This window comes from Selaginella moellendorffii, unplaced genomic scaffold (assembly GCF_000143415.4).
Source record: "Selaginella moellendorffii unplaced genomic scaffold, v1.0 SELMOscaffold_2, whole genome shotgun sequence".
NCBI classification, from domain to species: Eukaryota; Viridiplantae; Streptophyta; class Lycopodiopsida; order Selaginellales; family Selaginellaceae; genus Selaginella; species Selaginella moellendorffii.
In genome coordinates, this window is record NW_003314263.1 from 2618780 (window position 1) to 2632996 (window position 14217).

The 14217-nt window shown below is 48.4% G+C and overlaps 5 protein-coding genes and 1 long non-coding RNA gene across 10 annotated transcripts; 4 read left to right on the plus strand and 2 right to left on the minus strand.

Annotated features, from left to right (window-relative positions):
* Positions 1–115: 115 nt before the first annotated feature.
* LOC9662239 (TATA-binding protein 2) lies at positions 116–1703 on the plus strand. Its single transcript, XM_002962531.2, has 9 exons — positions 116–501; positions 569–656; positions 703–774; positions 836–886; positions 948–992; positions 1053–1145; positions 1219–1320; positions 1394–1467; positions 1528–1703. Coding segments are annotated over exons 1-9 (600 nt in total). The 5' UTR covers positions 116–427; the 3' UTR covers positions 1529–1703.
* A 73-nt stretch (positions 1704–1776) lies between these two features.
* Positions 1777–5008, plus strand: LOC9661176 (endonuclease MutS2). Of its 3 annotated transcripts, XM_024663483.1 has the most exons (5): positions 1828–1852; positions 1930–3286; positions 3342–3872; positions 3933–4367; positions 4439–5008. In XM_024663483.1, exons 2-5 carry the CDS (start codon positions 2072–2074, stop codon positions 4733–4735), a joined length of 2478 nt encoding a protein of 825 aa, XP_024519251.1. In that variant the 5' UTR covers positions 1828–1852; positions 1930–2071; the 3' UTR covers positions 4736–5008. The 3 variants fall into 3 exon arrangements, with proteins under 3 accessions (XP_002962578.2, XP_024519243.1, XP_024519251.1); XM_002962532.2 differs by having other exon boundaries at positions 1777–3286; positions 4439–4962; XM_024663475.1 differs by lacking the exon at positions 4439–5008 and having other exon boundaries at positions 1777–3286; positions 3933–4051; positions 4116–4251.
* A 139-nt stretch (positions 5009–5147) lies between these two features.
* LOC9661177 (glucan endo-1,3-beta-glucosidase 2) lies at positions 5148–7718 on the minus strand. The gene is made up of 4 exons (XM_024663499.1): positions 7240–7718; positions 5690–7036; positions 5592–5619; positions 5148–5522 (listed from the first exon to the last, which is right to left on the minus strand). Exons 1-4 carry the CDS (start codon positions 7340–7342, stop codon positions 5327–5329), a joined length of 1674 nt encoding a protein of 557 aa, XP_024519267.1. The 5' UTR covers positions 7343–7718; the 3' UTR covers positions 5148–5326.
* Positions 7719–7836: 118 nt separating this feature from the next.
* Positions 7837–8432, plus strand: LOC112342159. The gene is made up of 2 exons (XR_002990846.1): positions 7837–7917; positions 7981–8432. It is a non-coding gene; the product is annotated as an uncharacterized LOC112342159 (long non-coding RNA).
* A 461-nt stretch (positions 8433–8893) lies between these two features.
* Positions 8894–11766, minus strand: LOC9662240 (WD repeat-containing protein 43). Of its 3 annotated transcripts, none has more exons than XM_024663810.1 (13): positions 11664–11766; positions 11485–11613; positions 11320–11429; positions 11099–11253; positions 10957–11045; positions 10386–10884; positions 10182–10316; positions 9894–10126; positions 9750–9832; positions 9561–9672; positions 9430–9504; positions 9123–9381; positions 8894–9052 (listed from the first exon to the last, which is right to left on the minus strand). In XM_024663810.1, the coding sequence occupies exons 1-12, from the start codon at positions 11730–11732 to the stop codon at positions 9151–9153; spliced, it is 1920 nt and encodes a 639-aa protein (XP_024519578.1). In that variant the 5' UTR covers positions 11733–11766; the 3' UTR covers positions 8894–9052; positions 9123–9150. The 3 variants fall into 3 exon arrangements, with proteins under 3 accessions (XP_024519578.1, XP_024519582.1, XP_024519575.1); XM_024663814.1 differs by having other exon boundaries at positions 10191–10319; XM_024663807.1 differs by having other exon boundaries at positions 10182–10319.
* A 272-nt stretch (positions 11767–12038) lies between these two features.
* Positions 12039–13509, plus strand: LOC9662241. Its single transcript, XM_002962533.2, has one exon. It carries the CDS (start codon positions 12039–12041, stop codon positions 13416–13418), a length of 1380 nt encoding a protein of 459 aa, XP_002962579.1. The 3' UTR covers positions 13419–13509.
* Positions 13510–14217: the final 708 nt, after the last annotated feature.

Here is a 14217-nt window from a genome sequence, read left to right on the forward strand (position 1 = left end):
TTCGATTCGTTGTCCCACCACGTCCGTTAGATAGGCTGAGGTACGGACAAATAATGGACGGAATCTGTCTCTGTCAAATAGTCCCAAGCCCATACACGCGAGGGCATTGCCCTTGCCCTTCTCATTTCTTTGTGTTCTTCAAAGGGGCATAAGTATATAAACCGCCCTCCAGGGCGCGCTCTATATATATCCTCCCATCCTCCTTAAATCCTTCGTTCTTTTTCTAGGGCTCGAGCAGTGCGCCACAAAGAAAGAGGCCGGCGCCCCCAAATCTCCACTCCTCCAAGGTTTGCGGCGGCGCGTAAAACCCTAGCGCTGGATCTTGAGCTGCCGCGGCGGCGCCTGCTCGACGACCTCGCAAATCGCAATCCTCTCTGCGTTTCGGCGCTTGATTTCGCCAGCGCTGGTAATCTCTTGTTCTTGACCCATGGCGCAAATTCTAGAGGGCACTGAGCCGGTGGATCTTGCCAAGCATCCGTCTGGGATCATTCCGACCTTACAGTGAGTGGTACTTGGGTTTGTGGTGACAAGATTGTAATGGAAGCTGGGGTCTTTTCTTTCTTTTCAGGAACATTGTCTCGACCGTGAACATGGATTGTAAACTAGATCTGAAAACCATTGCTCTTCACGCGAGGAATGCTGAGTATAACCCCAAGGTTTGTGGGAGAGAGGAAGTTTTCTAACTTAACGCTCTGGAAACAGCGTTTCGCAGCCGTGATCATGAGAATAAGGGAGCCCAAGACGACAGCGCTGATTTTTGCGTCGGGAAAGATGGTAGCTCGTCTCTTTTTCCTTGATTTTGGCGCTGTGATTCTTACGAACGGCTTGCTTGTAGGTTTGCACTGGAGCCAAGAGCGAACAACAATCAAAGCTCGCAGCAAGAAAGGTAAATGCTTGACGCTGTTTTCTTCTTCGACAATGGGACTCATGGTTTTTCGTTCTTGCAGTATGCTCGCATCATCCAAAAGCTGGGATTCCCCGCACAGTTTAAAGTATGAAGACGAAAACACATTGTGGTCTGAGCTCAAACTTAGTAACGTCCGTGATCGCAGGATTTTAAGATCCAGAACATTGTTGGCTCCTGTGACGTTAAGTTCCCGATCAGATTGGAGGGCCTGGCGTACGCTCACGGTCACTTCTCAAGCGTAAGTCGTGCTTCCTTTGTCACACTTACACTCTTTTCTCTTTTGCGGGTCTTATCACTAAAGTTTTGTGCAGTACGAACCAGAGCTGTTCCCCGGATTGATCTACCGAATGAAGCAGCCTAAGATCGTGCTCCTGATCTTCGTCTCTGGAAAGATTGTGCTTACTGGTGCAAAGGTAAAACCAGTAAAAAACGCAGAGAGATGGAGGTAACGAAGCTCTCTTCCTTGGAGCTCCTTTTTTTCCACAGGTCCGGGATGAGATCTACGAAGCATTCGAGAACATCTACCCGGTGCTGACCGAGTTTAGAAAGATGCAGCAATGGTATGTTTCTCTCAAATTCGCCCGATCGATCGCCAAACTTACACGGTGTTCTTCGTATAGACAATTCTAAAGCTTCCAGGGTCATCGAATCAACTTCCAAGATCATCGAATTGCAACTTATAGGACACGACGGACGCTGTAAAGGAAAGAAACGTCGAGAGGGAAACGATGCTTTACTGGGAGAGAATGTTTCTCAACAAAGCCTTTTAATTATTCACTTATATCCAGCCATGGAATAATTTTTGTTCGCTCATTTGATTTGAATGGATGATACGTCGGGTGTTCGAATCTCTCCAGCGTTATTTTCTTTTGCTAGAACCCTAGTGTATGGAATCGTCTTCTCCGCGAGCGTAGCTTAGGTGGGCGGGAATGAGATCCAGCGCAGGTTAGTCGAAATTCTTGGAGAATGCTGCTCGCGGCAGGCTGTCTGATCGATTTCCCGTGCCATCGATGGCCTTCTAGATTTGCGAGCAGCGCGAGAAGGAGCTATGCCGTGCGGCGGCTTAGAAATTGCCAGGCTCTGGGATTTCGGAGCTCCAGGGGGCTAGATAACGGCGATGGAAGCGACGAGGATGGGAATTTTGTTCTTCAGCAGCCGCTGGAGATGGACGTGGAGGCTGAGGCGCTGGGGCTGCTGGAATGGCCGCTGGTTTGTCGGCAAATCGCCAGGTTTTGTGCCACGCCCATGGGTGTTGCTGCTGCTCGGGGCTCCAATCTTCCAGTCGGGAAGAATCGAGAGGACAGCGAGGGATTGCAAGATCAAACAGCGGATGCTCACAAGCTGGCCGGGACTCTTCGGTTTCTTGGTGCTAAGGACGTGACGAAGGTCGTGGAAGCGGCCATCTCCGGAGAGTTTTGCCATGTTGGAGAGCTTTGCTCGGTCAAGGATACGCTAGAGTGCGCTCGACGCTTGCACGATCAACTCTTCGCGAAAGGTGGTGGTGGTCTGGAGCTAGAACGTTTGGAACTTTCTCCACTACAACGGATCATGCAAGGCCTGGAGCTTTGCAGCGAGCTGCGAGAAGACATCGACAAGTGTTTGGATTCGAAGAGAGAGATCGTTCTCGACAGGGCGAGCACGAAGCTCTCGCAAGTTCGTCGCCAAAGGCAGGCCAACATGACCGAGCTCGAGAGTTTACTGAAGGAAACAGCGAGAATGGTGATAGATGCCGGAGGGATCGACTCGATGACTATCACCACCAGAAGAGCCAGGCTTTGCGTTGCTGTGAGAGCGTCACACAAGTTTCTACTTCCTGGAGGCGTGGTCTTGGATTCTAGCAACACTGGTGCGACGCTGTTCATGGAACCAGAGCCGGCACTTCGGTTAAACAATTTGGAGATACAGCTCTCGGCAGCTGAAAGAGCAGAAGAAGTGGCGATTTGCAGAAGGCTTGCGTCCAGAGTTGCCGCCTCCGCAGCAAGCATCCTTGAGCAGCTCAACGCAATCACGCTGGTGGATTTAGCCTGTGCTCGAGCGAAGCATGCGAAGTGGCTTGGAGCAGTGAAGCCCGCGTTCTTCGAAAGTAAAAGCGAGTCGAAGGGAGTTATCATTGAGGAGATTCGGCACCCTCTATTGCTTGAGACTGCACTGGAAAAAGGTTTGGACAGAGATAACTTTCCTGTTCCGATTGACATCAAGGTGAGAGACGGAGTCAAGATCGTTATCATCTCTGGCCCAAACACCGGTGGGAAAACTGTAGCTTTGAAGACGCTGGGAATTGCTTCTATTATGGCGAAGGCGGGACTATACTTGCCTGCGTCAGGAAATCCCAGACTCCCGTGGTTTGATCGTATATTTGCCGATGTTGGCGATTCTCAGGTGCGTGATCCGCTTGCTAAAATGGTTTCTGACTTCTGAGTTTTTCTTTCTTCAGTCGCTGGAGCAGAATTTGTCAACATTTAGTGGTCATATGAGGCGTCTGTGCAAGATTACCGAAGCAAGTGGTCCTCAGTCTCTGGTGCTGATAGACGAGATTGGAGGTGGCACTGATCCGGCCGAGGGATCGTCTCTGGCTACTGCTGTGCTCAAGTATTTCGCCAAAACGGTTCATCTATGCATCGTCACCACGCATAGTGCTTCACTGAAGACCCTTCCAATCCACGACCAGGACTTGCCATTTGAAAATGCGTCTGTGGAGTTCGACTTAGAAACGCTTCGGCCAACTTACCGAGTTCTTTGGGGACTTCCTGGACAGTCAAATGCTCTCAACATTGCGAAGTCTCTTCAGTTCGACTCGGATATCCTCAGCCGTGCAAGCTACTGGCTGACTAAGCTGACACCGTCGGGACTTAAAAGTCGTCAGAGCGATCTTATGCTGCAGCTCATGAAGCAGTCCGAGGAAGAAGAGGACCATGCCTGCACAGCAGCAGTGTATCTTTCTGATATAGAGACACTGCACAACGAAGTAAGCGGATTCCTGTCAGCCACAATAATAAGTAGCTAATTCTGTGTTCATTCTCTCCAGATCGCGTTTGAAGTTGACGACCTGGACAAGAGAAAAATTGCCGCAAAACGCCAGGAACTAGCTTCGATGAGCAAGCACGTCACTGAAGCAAAAAACAAGATGGAGGCAGTGATATCCAGGTATAAAGAAGGATTGAGTAATAACAGTGGCGGTGGCAAGGCATTTACATTGCGAACTGCACAGGACTCAATCACCACCATAGTGAACGACTATGGCGCTTTCTTCAAAGAACAAAATCCGAGCAATAGTTATTTGCCTTTGCCGGGAGTAGGAGAACGAGTTATCATACGGAGGCTGGGGAAAAAGCCGGCAACTGTACTTGAGCCTGCCGACGATAGTGGCCATTTGATGGTTCAACTTGGAACTATGAAAATGCGCGTCAAGACCACTGAGCTGATGCTCACAGCCCAGGGCAGTCCTGTTAAACAGGCAAAGGTACAGTCAGATCTCTTTTTTTCTATGTTTTGTTTGGAGTTGATGGCTAGTATTGTTTTTTTATCTTACAGAAGCCTGCTCCATTCCTTCCCGAATCGGGAACTACGGAACTTAAATTCGGGCCTGCAATCCAAACGTCGAAGAATACAGTAGATTTGCGGGGAATGACAGTGGAGGACGCTATCCAAGTCGTTCGCATGGTTATAGCAGAGAGAGAACCGGGATCAGTGCTTTTCATCATTCATGGCGTCGGAACAGGTGCTTTGAAACAGGCAGTGATCTCAATCTTGCGAAAGCATCCCAACGTGGCCAAGTTTGAGGACGAGTCCTTCGTAAATGGTGGCTGCACAGTCGCTTACGTTTCATAGACTACCATCGTCAACGATGAACAAGAAAGCAGAGGGAGCTTTCAGTGAATCTAGAGGTTATCAAGAAAAATAGGCTCGAATGCGGGCGGGATCTATGATAATGGCCACTGAGGAGGGAAAAAGCCATTGTTTCGCGAAGACTTTGCTTCCTCTAGTATGCAAAGTGTGGGAATCTTTTTAGCTTGCTGCTTTGGCAAAAGATAAAACTCACAAGGACGATTATGAAAGCTCTGGGGAGTTTCACAGGTGGCCCCCAAGATCCAAGTTGGTCCCCAAAGCTGGAACCTACCAAGAGATCGATAACGACAAGCATGCCACAGTGGCTACACTACTGTCCGGAGTGAACGTCGTAATTTGGACGTAAGCGTCATCTGTTCTTCACCAACCGGACTACGTACCAGTGTTTCTGGTGTGGCGAAAAAAAACGAGTTCAAAAACTCTGAAAGGTAAGAAGGATTTGGTTGGCCCATGGGACTAAACATGATCTACTGTAACAGGCCGTGGTACAAGTTAAGACGAAGTAGCTAAAGCTTCTAAGCAAACGGACGGACAACGAACGCTCCCTTCCCATCACTACAAAAGTCTTGAAACTCACAAGCAGAATCTCCAAGTCCAAACCAGCACTGCGAGCATGAAAGCAGCTCCCACCGTCGCATGCAAAGCTTCCCCGCTCGATGTATTGCTCGACGGATTAAATGGCTGGAGGATGCCACCCGATGACGATGGTCCTGTTGTTCCACCGCTGGTGCTGCCACCACCCGTGCCAGCCCCGCCACCCGAGCTCCCACTGCAAAGATGCAAACAAAACGAAACCACGCTCAAAGGTAAGCTTTGAAACATCGGTTAACCACTCTACCTTGACGTGAATATGCAGCTGTCATGACCTGGAGAGAGAGAGAGAGAGAGGACTACCGTCAACACCAGCCAGCTGAGGCAACTAAAACAGAAGCTTACTTGGATCAGTGCTCGTCAGCATTGCGGCTCCCTGGAAATCGCATGTTGCTCCAGCGCCAACATTCTTCTGGTAGTAGCTGTTGAAGGCGTAAGACGCATGCGCGGAGTAAGTGTCCGGGAGATAGCAGGCACCGTTCTGTTGGATAGGGGTGCAGTCGGCGTTCCCTTGGCCGCAGGCCCAGTTGAGGCCAACGGAGAGCAAGCTATCAGGTGCTCCTGAAGCAGCAACGCAAAACTGGCCACTTCCAGTTCCAGTTCCACCGGAGGGTGGTGCAACAGCGGTACCGTTGGTGCCGTTGTCAGCGAGGACTCTCCGCATCAAGATCTCAGCTTCCGAGACTCCGGGACTCAAGTGGAAGCTGTACCGCGGGACCTGGCTCGTGCTGAAAAGTCCATAGCGTCGACGACTATCACCAGCAGGGCCAACGATGTCGAAGAACTCGTGGACGTAGACACGGATGCTGGCTTCTGGCTTGTGCGGGGTCCCCTTGTCGCTCTGGATCCGTTTCACGAGGCTTTGAGCGAAGAGAGCAGCGTTCTCAACGGTTGCGGTCGAGAGGGGGTCACTTTCGGATCCAGACGACTTCCATGGCCAGCCGATCTCACCAACGACAACCGGAATGTTTGAAAAGCCGAGCTTTTCCATGGCACTGTAGGCGGAGTCGACAGCGGCGTCGAGCAAGCTGGAGTAGCCAACTTTGGTGTCTTCATCGAGAAGTTCCTGAGCGGTGGACGACGACATGGCAAAGTCGAGAGCGAAACCATCATGGAGGTGAGCTTCGAAGGGGTCTACATTGATCATCACGTACGAGCCTTTGGGAGCCAGGAAGTCGAGAAGCTCGCGCAAGTGGCTCTGGTAGAAATCTTCAAAGGCTGCCGAGGATGGTTTATGGCCCCACTGCGAGAACATCTGCATGGACAGCGAAGCCGACACTCTGATCTCCTGCTCTAGACCCGCCGCTGCGATGCAAGAACGGATTTTTCTGCCGGCTTCGATGAGATCTCCAGCAAAAGAGGGATCTTTGGTCATGAGCTCCGACCCCAGTACGATACCCGTGACCTCCGTCGATGGAAAGTGGTGAAGGATATTTGCTTCGAACCATTCTGAGGCAGCATTCTGGGACTGAGCAAGAGCTGGAATGGACTGATCGGGAACGGTGAGAAGAACCTGAATTTTCGAGCCGGACAGGGCCCGAAGAATCGAGGGATGAGCATCGCCCTGCAGCTTGATGTACCGGACTTGGAGGACTTGGAGAAGATCCACGACAAGCTCTGCTTTTGGGAGACGGCCAGCTTCAACTTCGAGCTTGGGGTACCTTACATTGACTCCAACAAATCCAGAAGCTCCTGCGTTATGACACAAGAAAGAGCGAAGTTATGAGCACCATGGTCGGTTCGTGGCGGGGATAAAACTCAATCACTCGGAGGAAAAACTGTCCTGGAACAGTCGAGGAGTTCCTTGGAGCTGCGAGAAGAAGCCCCCTTATGAACAGTGAAAGGTCTGTGGATAGAGGGGGAGAGGGAAGGCATTAAGTTTGGAGCTCTCTAACCTGATGCCACACAGGTGCTGATGAGAATGATGAACACGCGCAGCACTCCAGAGCGTCCGAATCCTCGATCTGTCACCGCTGCTGCTGCTGCTGCTGCCTCCATGATATTTATATGTCCGAGAGAGAGCTGTGGAAACTCTCACCTCCAGGCGAGGATAAGAGAGAGGAGCTCGCACAGTGCAAGCGTTGTTTAAGAGCGCATGAAGCAGGGAACAGGGGGATGATAAGCAGAGTTTAGAGATCCTTAAAACCGTTCCGGGGGTGAAAAGAAAAAAAGGTGCTCCAGCAGCCGCTAGCAGATCGACATCACAGATGACTAAAACGACGAGAACAGTGCTTTTCTGCTGATTCAAGAGGCTCGAGGGCGGTGCTCGAGAGCTCACGCTGGTGTTACGTAGACGCGAGCGCTAGAGGAGAGCCCCACCGCGATTGACGATTAGGCGAGCCCCACTGCTGCTGGCGATCAATGGAGCGATCACACGACACGAGGTAGGCCAAAGTATCAACGCTAAGGAGAGAAAAAAAAGCGAGGAAAGAGAAAGAATAGCTAGCCCCTCTTCTTGCTTCTCTGTCTAACTAGACGAGTTTTTGTGTCGTAGGTACCTCGCTCCCCTGCGAAGAAATGGATTCAACACTAGCGCACACGTGTGTTGTCGAGAGACTATATATCGCTTCCAGGTTTTTCTATTTGCTCTTTTTTAATTTCTTTCTCGCTATATTAACACATATACGTTGTGGTAGAGGTGTATGATCAAGCTGTATGATCGAAAGCAATCACATGGAAATGACTATATTTCGAGCAAGACGATTGGAAAATAAAAAGAGAGATCTCTCTGGAAAAAGCAACGCAAAATCTGAGAGAAATGAAAGAGCATCAGTAACAGCAGCAGCAGTGGCGGAGAAGTTTTTGGATGATACTAACGGGCAACAAAGAGCTAAGTTCTAAAGCTTCTCTTTTCTGTAAAGCTGATACTTTGCTTTGCTTCTTTGTTTAATCAGGCGAACGCATACGGACGATCGCAGCCCCGCAACGGATACCTACGCTCTCCCATACAATACATTCCAGAAGAATATTCTGTCAGGGGATTGGACGAATATTCTCTCGAGAACAGAATATACTGGAAGCAGAATATACCTTGCTAGTCGTTGAAAAGGGTGGAGAAATAAAAAATATTCGGTGCTTAGCGTGAGAACTCACAATGCAACGTATCTATCGTACTGTGGGATTTTAATGTCACTGAAAGCTGTGCGTGATGGGGACCGGCGACCGTGTCGTCAAAAAAGGGGATAACTCTCAATTTTTTACCATGAATTTCTTTTACCCAGGGGTTGTAGATGCTAGGCTGGTAGGTACGTAGCGCTGCGACTAGGTGTACGTATGGGGACAGTATCATATGGCATCAAACGTCCTTGGATTTAGAATGTTACGAGGGGAGGTTTAAGGGAGGTTTTTACACGAGCGGGTCTTTTCCTTTAGTCCGCCTTTAGTTTTGGTTTGGTTCTTTCCATCTCTTTCAGTGTTTTTTGGTTTTAGCATCTGGGCGCGTCTGTCTGTCTGTGTGTGCTGCTACTGTCGCGAGTGACAATAAAAATTTGGGTGCCATGATTACACCTATGGCCTCCAAATCTCTCTTGCCAGCACAACGAGAGCAGAGAATTTAATGCAGTGTCCTCCTCGCTTGCCTTCGATTTGTTAAAATGAAAAAAACTTACTTGGAACTTCTCCATTAGCTTAATACAAGAAAAAAGAACCGCGAGACGCATTGGCGAAGATGGTCTAGAGTGTTTTCAGTACAAAATTTGGTGCATTGACCTGTGCAAGCAACGAACAAGGTTTGTGAGTGATGTGAGAGCCAAGCAGAAACACCAAAGTTTTTACTCACCCCAAGGAAGAGAGGGAAAAGGTGTTGATCAATCGTTGCTTTGGTCACTTTCGTCGTCCGAAAAGCTTCCACCGTTTTCCAGGTGAGGCTTGTCTTCGTCCATCCTTTCTTCTTCTTCTTCCTCCTCGTCCTCGTCTTCGTCTTCGTCAGCCATTGCGTCCTCCACCTCTTGATCACTGTCTTCTTCTTCATCTTCTTCGTAAACAGCGGTAGCCACCTCCGCTTGCTCGACGCTCTTGGATGTCTCGTTTGCCTTGATCTGAAACAAAACAGGATGAGCATGAAAAGCGACTGTGTCCGCTTTTACCTTGGCGACGATCAGATCCAGCCTTCCAGACAATGCGAGCAAAGGTCTGAATATGTGAAGACGAGACTCCACAACCTGGAACATGTTCGTCTCTCTCAGGCTTGAATAGAAAATGTAAAAAGCTGACTTGCCTGATAGAGAGATTTCAGGACAGGTTGGATGGCAATGTTGGACATAATATAACTTGCATGTTCCAGCAGCGTTATCCGGATCCATGGCAGTAACTGCAATCCTCGCCGTGGACTACACACACACACACACACAAACATTGAAATTACGATAAACACCAAGAAAAACAACGAAAGGGAAACTTGTGCTACCTTTCTTCAAGCCTCGAAATTGCGAGTCTCAAAAGAGTGCAGGCATCCTTTGGACTCAAGGACCTGACGGTGTTCGTAATCACCTACAAAGTTTCAATGATCAAACCGTTTGAAACAAAGCATTTGAAAAACTTAAAAGTTTACCTTCGTATCCGAAACACACAGGCACTGCTCGATCAGACTCTTGTCGTCCGATCGCATTGCCTGTGTGAAGAGAACCTCCAGAGAATCCGACTTTGGAGGCACCACTTCCGCGTTCTCAAACGCATTTCCCTCGGTGCGTTTGTCTTCTACCAGTCCCAAAGCCATGAGACGTTCTTCCATTGTTTGCTCGTCCTTGTCTTCTTCCATTGGAGTGGCTCCATCGGCTTTATCCTCTAGAGCGGCAAATACGTATGAACTTCCTGGACTTTCACTTCTGAAAACTCTCACCTTCCATACCTTGACTTGGTTCGGCTTCTGAAGCCACATTTGCTTCGCGCCTCTTTCGTTTCTTCACGTCGCCAGCTTCAATTCGAGGCTTAGGAAGGCTTGCGTCGGCTGCATTGTCTGCTCCCAACACAGTCACTGCTGAAAAATCGACAAAACTTATGAAAAACCAGTAATGTAAATAAGAACACGAAAAGAAGATCCTACCATCATGGCCACCACGCTTGATCGTCGGTTCGGACTGCGAGAGTAACAGATTTCCCTGCTCCGATGGAGGCAGAACAACGACGCCTTCTTCAGGCAGTGCCACCGTCTCAAAACTCGGCCTCACAGTCGTACCCCGTGCAACCACGACAGAGCCAGCTCCCACAAGCCGTCCAAGAAGAATGCTTTGTTTCGACGCTTTTCCCGAGTTCTTGGAGCCGACACGAACTCGCACGGGCTCGGCCTTCCCGAGCTCTTCCAAGCTCAGACCGCTCCATATGTAAGCCTCGCCTGTTTCTGAGACTGCCAGTATTTTCCTTTCCGTGCCATCCTTTTCGAAACCCCACGAATCTAGAGCAACAGCGGGATGCTCCATCGCCAGAGCCACTTTAGCTTCCTTCCCAACTTCGTTAGTGTCCCAAACTGCGATGTTTCTGTCACCAACAGCAGCCGAAAGTACGTATCTTCCGTCCTCGGTAAACACAGTAACATTCACAGAAGACTGAAAAAAAACAGAAGAAAAAAGAAAGAGATTGTAATGTGCCAGGATAGAAATCAATATAACAATACTCACAGCATGCCCAGTAAACTTTCGTAACCTCTTCCTGGTTCTCATATCAAACAGTCTCAGCTCGTTGGCCGCGACAAGCAACAGCGAAGCATCTGCAAGAACACTTGTTTACAGAACAAGGCTTTTGCTTCACGAAAGCACACACCTGGCGACGACGATATATTCGTGATTGAACTTTTCGAGCACTGCAACGTGCTCAAAATCTTTCCAGAGGCTACCTCGAGCTCGCAGACAATGCCATCTATTCCAGCACTGAACAAAGATCCTTGGTTCTTCGCGAAGCACACGGAGGTTACTCCACTGGAATAGTTGCTCAAAACCAAGCTAAACTCGAAAAAAAAAATTAAAAAAATGGGAGTCGCTTACCCGGTGTTGCAATCGTTTGTCCTCCATGTGAGCTCTCCGAGAATGGGATCCCAGGCCAGGACGTCTCCACCTCCAGTTCCTAGAACAATCAAAGACGCCTTCTTCTTTTTCTAACACACAAACAAAGGATGAAGAAGCCTCCTGTGCCTTGCGAAATAGGCAAACCTTCTTGCTGGAAGCACCCCATGCTAGACTTTTGTAGTTGAGAGCCAAATGCCCGTCTAGAGCTTGAGAAGAACTCGCTGCTATCTCGCTAAATTCCGCGCAAACATGACCACTGGCAACATCCCATGTCTGTAGATCAAATATTTTGAATCAATAACACTGAAATCTAGAAGAAGAACCTTCAATCGTCCATCGCCAGCACCGATAGCAAACTGATCTCCTCGCGGACTGAACGCCGCTAGAACCATCGCCAGAGGAGAAATGGGGCGCTTTAGGGCTTAGGGTTTTATTAACTTGGGGGTTTATACTAAGAATATTCTTCTAACATCAAGGGGGAAAGGAATGATCAAACCCTACGTGGCATATACTACGAAGATTCGTCTCATCACAGGACGCTGGTAAAATAGACTAAGAATCAAGCAGCGTAAGTTTTGCGTCTTTGAAAGCGATTTGTCATTAGCAATGGGATTTTACCAGAATCTGGAAAAAGAAAAAAAGATTAAAAAAAGGTAAAACTTAGGGTAAAACGTGTATGGGCGCATTTCCTTGGTACGATGAAAAGAAGAGTGGATCCACCGCTTGACACGAGCAAGGTATGGGCTGCTACTGTCTTACAGCGGTTTCCATTCTCCGTGTTGGAGCTGGACGGCTTGCGGAGAGCCCTCTCACACATGCTACCATTGGCGCTGCCCCTTGGCTCTGCAACTTTCGCACAGCTCGCCGATGATGATGAGATCGCTGCTGCCGGCTTCGCTCCAAACAGCCCGGCGGAGAGCATCGTGTCTCTCACGACAGCGTTCATGGGATCCAGCGCCGAGATGGACGAGTCCGGGAAGCTCCTCGAGTCTGCCTGGGACCAAGCCTTCTGCAACCTGTGGATGAAGCTGCTCAAGCTTGCTGGGATAACGACTGTCGAGTTCAATCGCAGCATCGTGATGGACTCTTTGGATGGTAGCACTCGCGCCGATCCGATGCTGTGGACTGGAAACCGCCTGTGTGCCAAGTTCGAGGAGAGGCGGCAGTTCTTGCAGGATGCGCAAGAGAAGTTAGAGGAGAAGCTCGTCAACTTGGAGCCACGGTTCTACGGCCCAGTGCCGTGGATCATCGGGGTGGCTCTGGCAGGCCAGGAGATGGCAGCGTGGGCGATGATACGGGGATCACAGACGCCATCGCAAGTTCTTGTGGGGCCTTTGAAACTGACGTCGATGCGAGACAAATTTACTTGCTTGCACTTCTCCATCAATCTCCTCCGGGTTGCGCTCACGCTCAAGGACGTCGCCTCCTCCAGCTTTGTGGATCGTCCAAGGCCGTTCCGGACGCTCCCGCCAGCGTTCTATGGAGCTGCGGACCAGATCGAGAGAACGCTCTGGCTCGACAATGGTATGGCGATCAAGGAGATCTGTCCCTGGACGCTGCATGTCAGTGAAGGATTCACGACAATGGAGTTTGTGAGGAAAGCTTACGGGCTCCAAGCAGAGGGTATAGTTCCTGGCGAGCCGATGCTCATGAGGGACAGGTACAGAGTGACCATGAAGGCCGTGGAGTGTGAGCCGCCTGTCTGTACCGAAGTGGAACTTCTCAGTGCTGTTCTATGGATTCTTCGCGGCCTGGAGAAGTTGCATGAAGCGGGGCTGGTCCATCGGGATGTGAGGTGGGAGAATGTTGCCAGGAGCGGTGGTGGCTACGTCTTGATCGACTTGGAGACTGTGTGGGAAGCTGGTGGCGAGCCCGAGTGTTCGCTTCTGGTTTGGGGTGAAGAGACGCTTGTAGGCGATAAGTACATGGAGGAATCTGATCTGTATCTTGTTGGTAAGATGATGTATGTTGTGGAAAAACTCTCCCCGGCAGCTCAAGAGTTCCAGTCCAGGCTGCTGGGCTATGAGTTTGCATCAGCCAGAACTGCTATTGAGAACCTCATTGCTCTTCAGAACTGAAGAGCTTGGAGGACGAATGTTCGTGTTTGTTTTTGGATGCCCCTGCTGGAAACACTGTCATGAAGTGAGAGATTTTACAATCTCTAGTTTAGCAAAGGAAGTATTTTACTCAAAAATACTATTAAATCTTAAAGGAAAATTATGGTTTAAGTGATTGAATCTGTATATTTTTATCATGGCAACTAGGCCATAAAACAATATTTTATCAAAAAAAATATTTTGAAATTTTGCAAAATAAATAACAAGATTTAAGCTATGAATAACAATATAGTAAGTTGGACAAATATTTATGAACTAAATATATTATAAACCCTAAGCCCTATAAATTTGCTTAAACAAATAAAAAGTTAAAAAATTATATTACATTTAGTTAAAAAATAAAAATATTGTGGATTTATTACAAATTTGGTTGTTTAAGTATCAGATATTAGAATTTTTTACAGTAACTAATTTTCACAACTTATTTTTTAATTGATGTATTTCAATATCCAACTAAAAGATATAAAAAAGAGATACTCATGCATATTTTTAAATAAAAAATGTAAAGAAAAAGAGTCATTTCTCTCTTTTAAATATTAGTATAATATGGAAATAACTAAATAAAATTATTTTAAAAGTTTATTAATATATACATATATATTTGTATGGTTAAAACTAAACTTAAATATCCATTAAGTGTTGATTTATTTGATAATAATTGAACAATTGGGGTTGTTCGATGTCCAGGTGATGTGTCTCTGTGACAAGGAGTACGATCACTCCAGGAGCTTGGCCATTGCAGTTGGAACTCCAAACATAG

Excerpts from the sequence above, each read along its gene's own strand:
- LOC9661176 (XM_002962532.2), top strand. The coding sequence starts at position 1,874 with ATGCTGCTCGCGGCAGGCTGTCTGATCGATTTCCCGTGCCATCGATGG. Across the intron at positions 3,287-3,341 it reads CCGATGTTGGCGATTCTCAG|TCGCTGGAGCAGAATTTGTC; the intron begins GTGCGTGATCCG and ends TTCTTTCTTCAG. Across the intron at positions 3,873-3,932 it reads TAGAGACACTGCACAACGAA|ATCGCGTTTGAAGTTGACGA; the intron begins GTAAGCGGATTC and ends CATTCTCTCCAG.
- LOC9662240 (XM_024663807.1), bottom strand. The coding sequence starts at position 11,732 with ATGGTTCTAGCGGCGTTCAGTCCGCGAGGAGATCAGTTTGCTATCGGT. Across the intron at positions 9,673-9,749 it reads ATTTCGAGGCTTGAAGAAAG|TCCACGGCGAGGATTGCAGT; the intron begins GTAGCACAAGTT and ends GTGTGTGTGTAG. Across the intron at positions 9,382-9,429 it reads TGGATCTGATCGTCGCCAAG|ATCAAGGCAAACGAGACATC; the intron begins GTAAAAGCGGAC and ends GTTTTGTTTCAG.
- LOC9661177 (XM_024663499.1), bottom strand. The coding sequence starts at position 7,342 with ATGGAGGCAGCAGCAGCAGCAGCAGCGGTGACAGATCGAGGATTCGGA. Across the intron at positions 7,037-7,239 it reads CAGCACCTGTGTGGCATCAG|GAGCTTCTGGATTTGTTGGA; the intron begins GTTAGAGAGCTC and ends GTCATAACGCAG. Across the intron at positions 5,620-5,689 it reads GCTGACGAGCACTGATCCAA|GTCATGACAGCTGCATATTC; the intron begins GTAAGCTTCTGT and ends CTCTCTCTCCAG.
- LOC9662239 (XM_002962531.2), top strand. The coding sequence starts at position 428 with ATGGCGCAAATTCTAGAGGGCACTGAGCCGGTGGATCTTGCCAAGCAT. Across the intron at positions 502-568 it reads GGGATCATTCCGACCTTACA|GAACATTGTCTCGACCGTGA; the intron begins GTGAGTGGTACT and ends CTTTCTTTTCAG. Across the intron at positions 775-835 it reads TTTTTGCGTCGGGAAAGATG|GTTTGCACTGGAGCCAAGAG; the intron begins GTAGCTCGTCTC and ends GCTTGCTTGTAG.
- LOC9662241 (XM_002962533.2), top strand. The coding sequence starts at position 12,039 with ATGAAAAGAAGAGTGGATCCACCGCTTGACACGAGCAAGGTATGGGCT.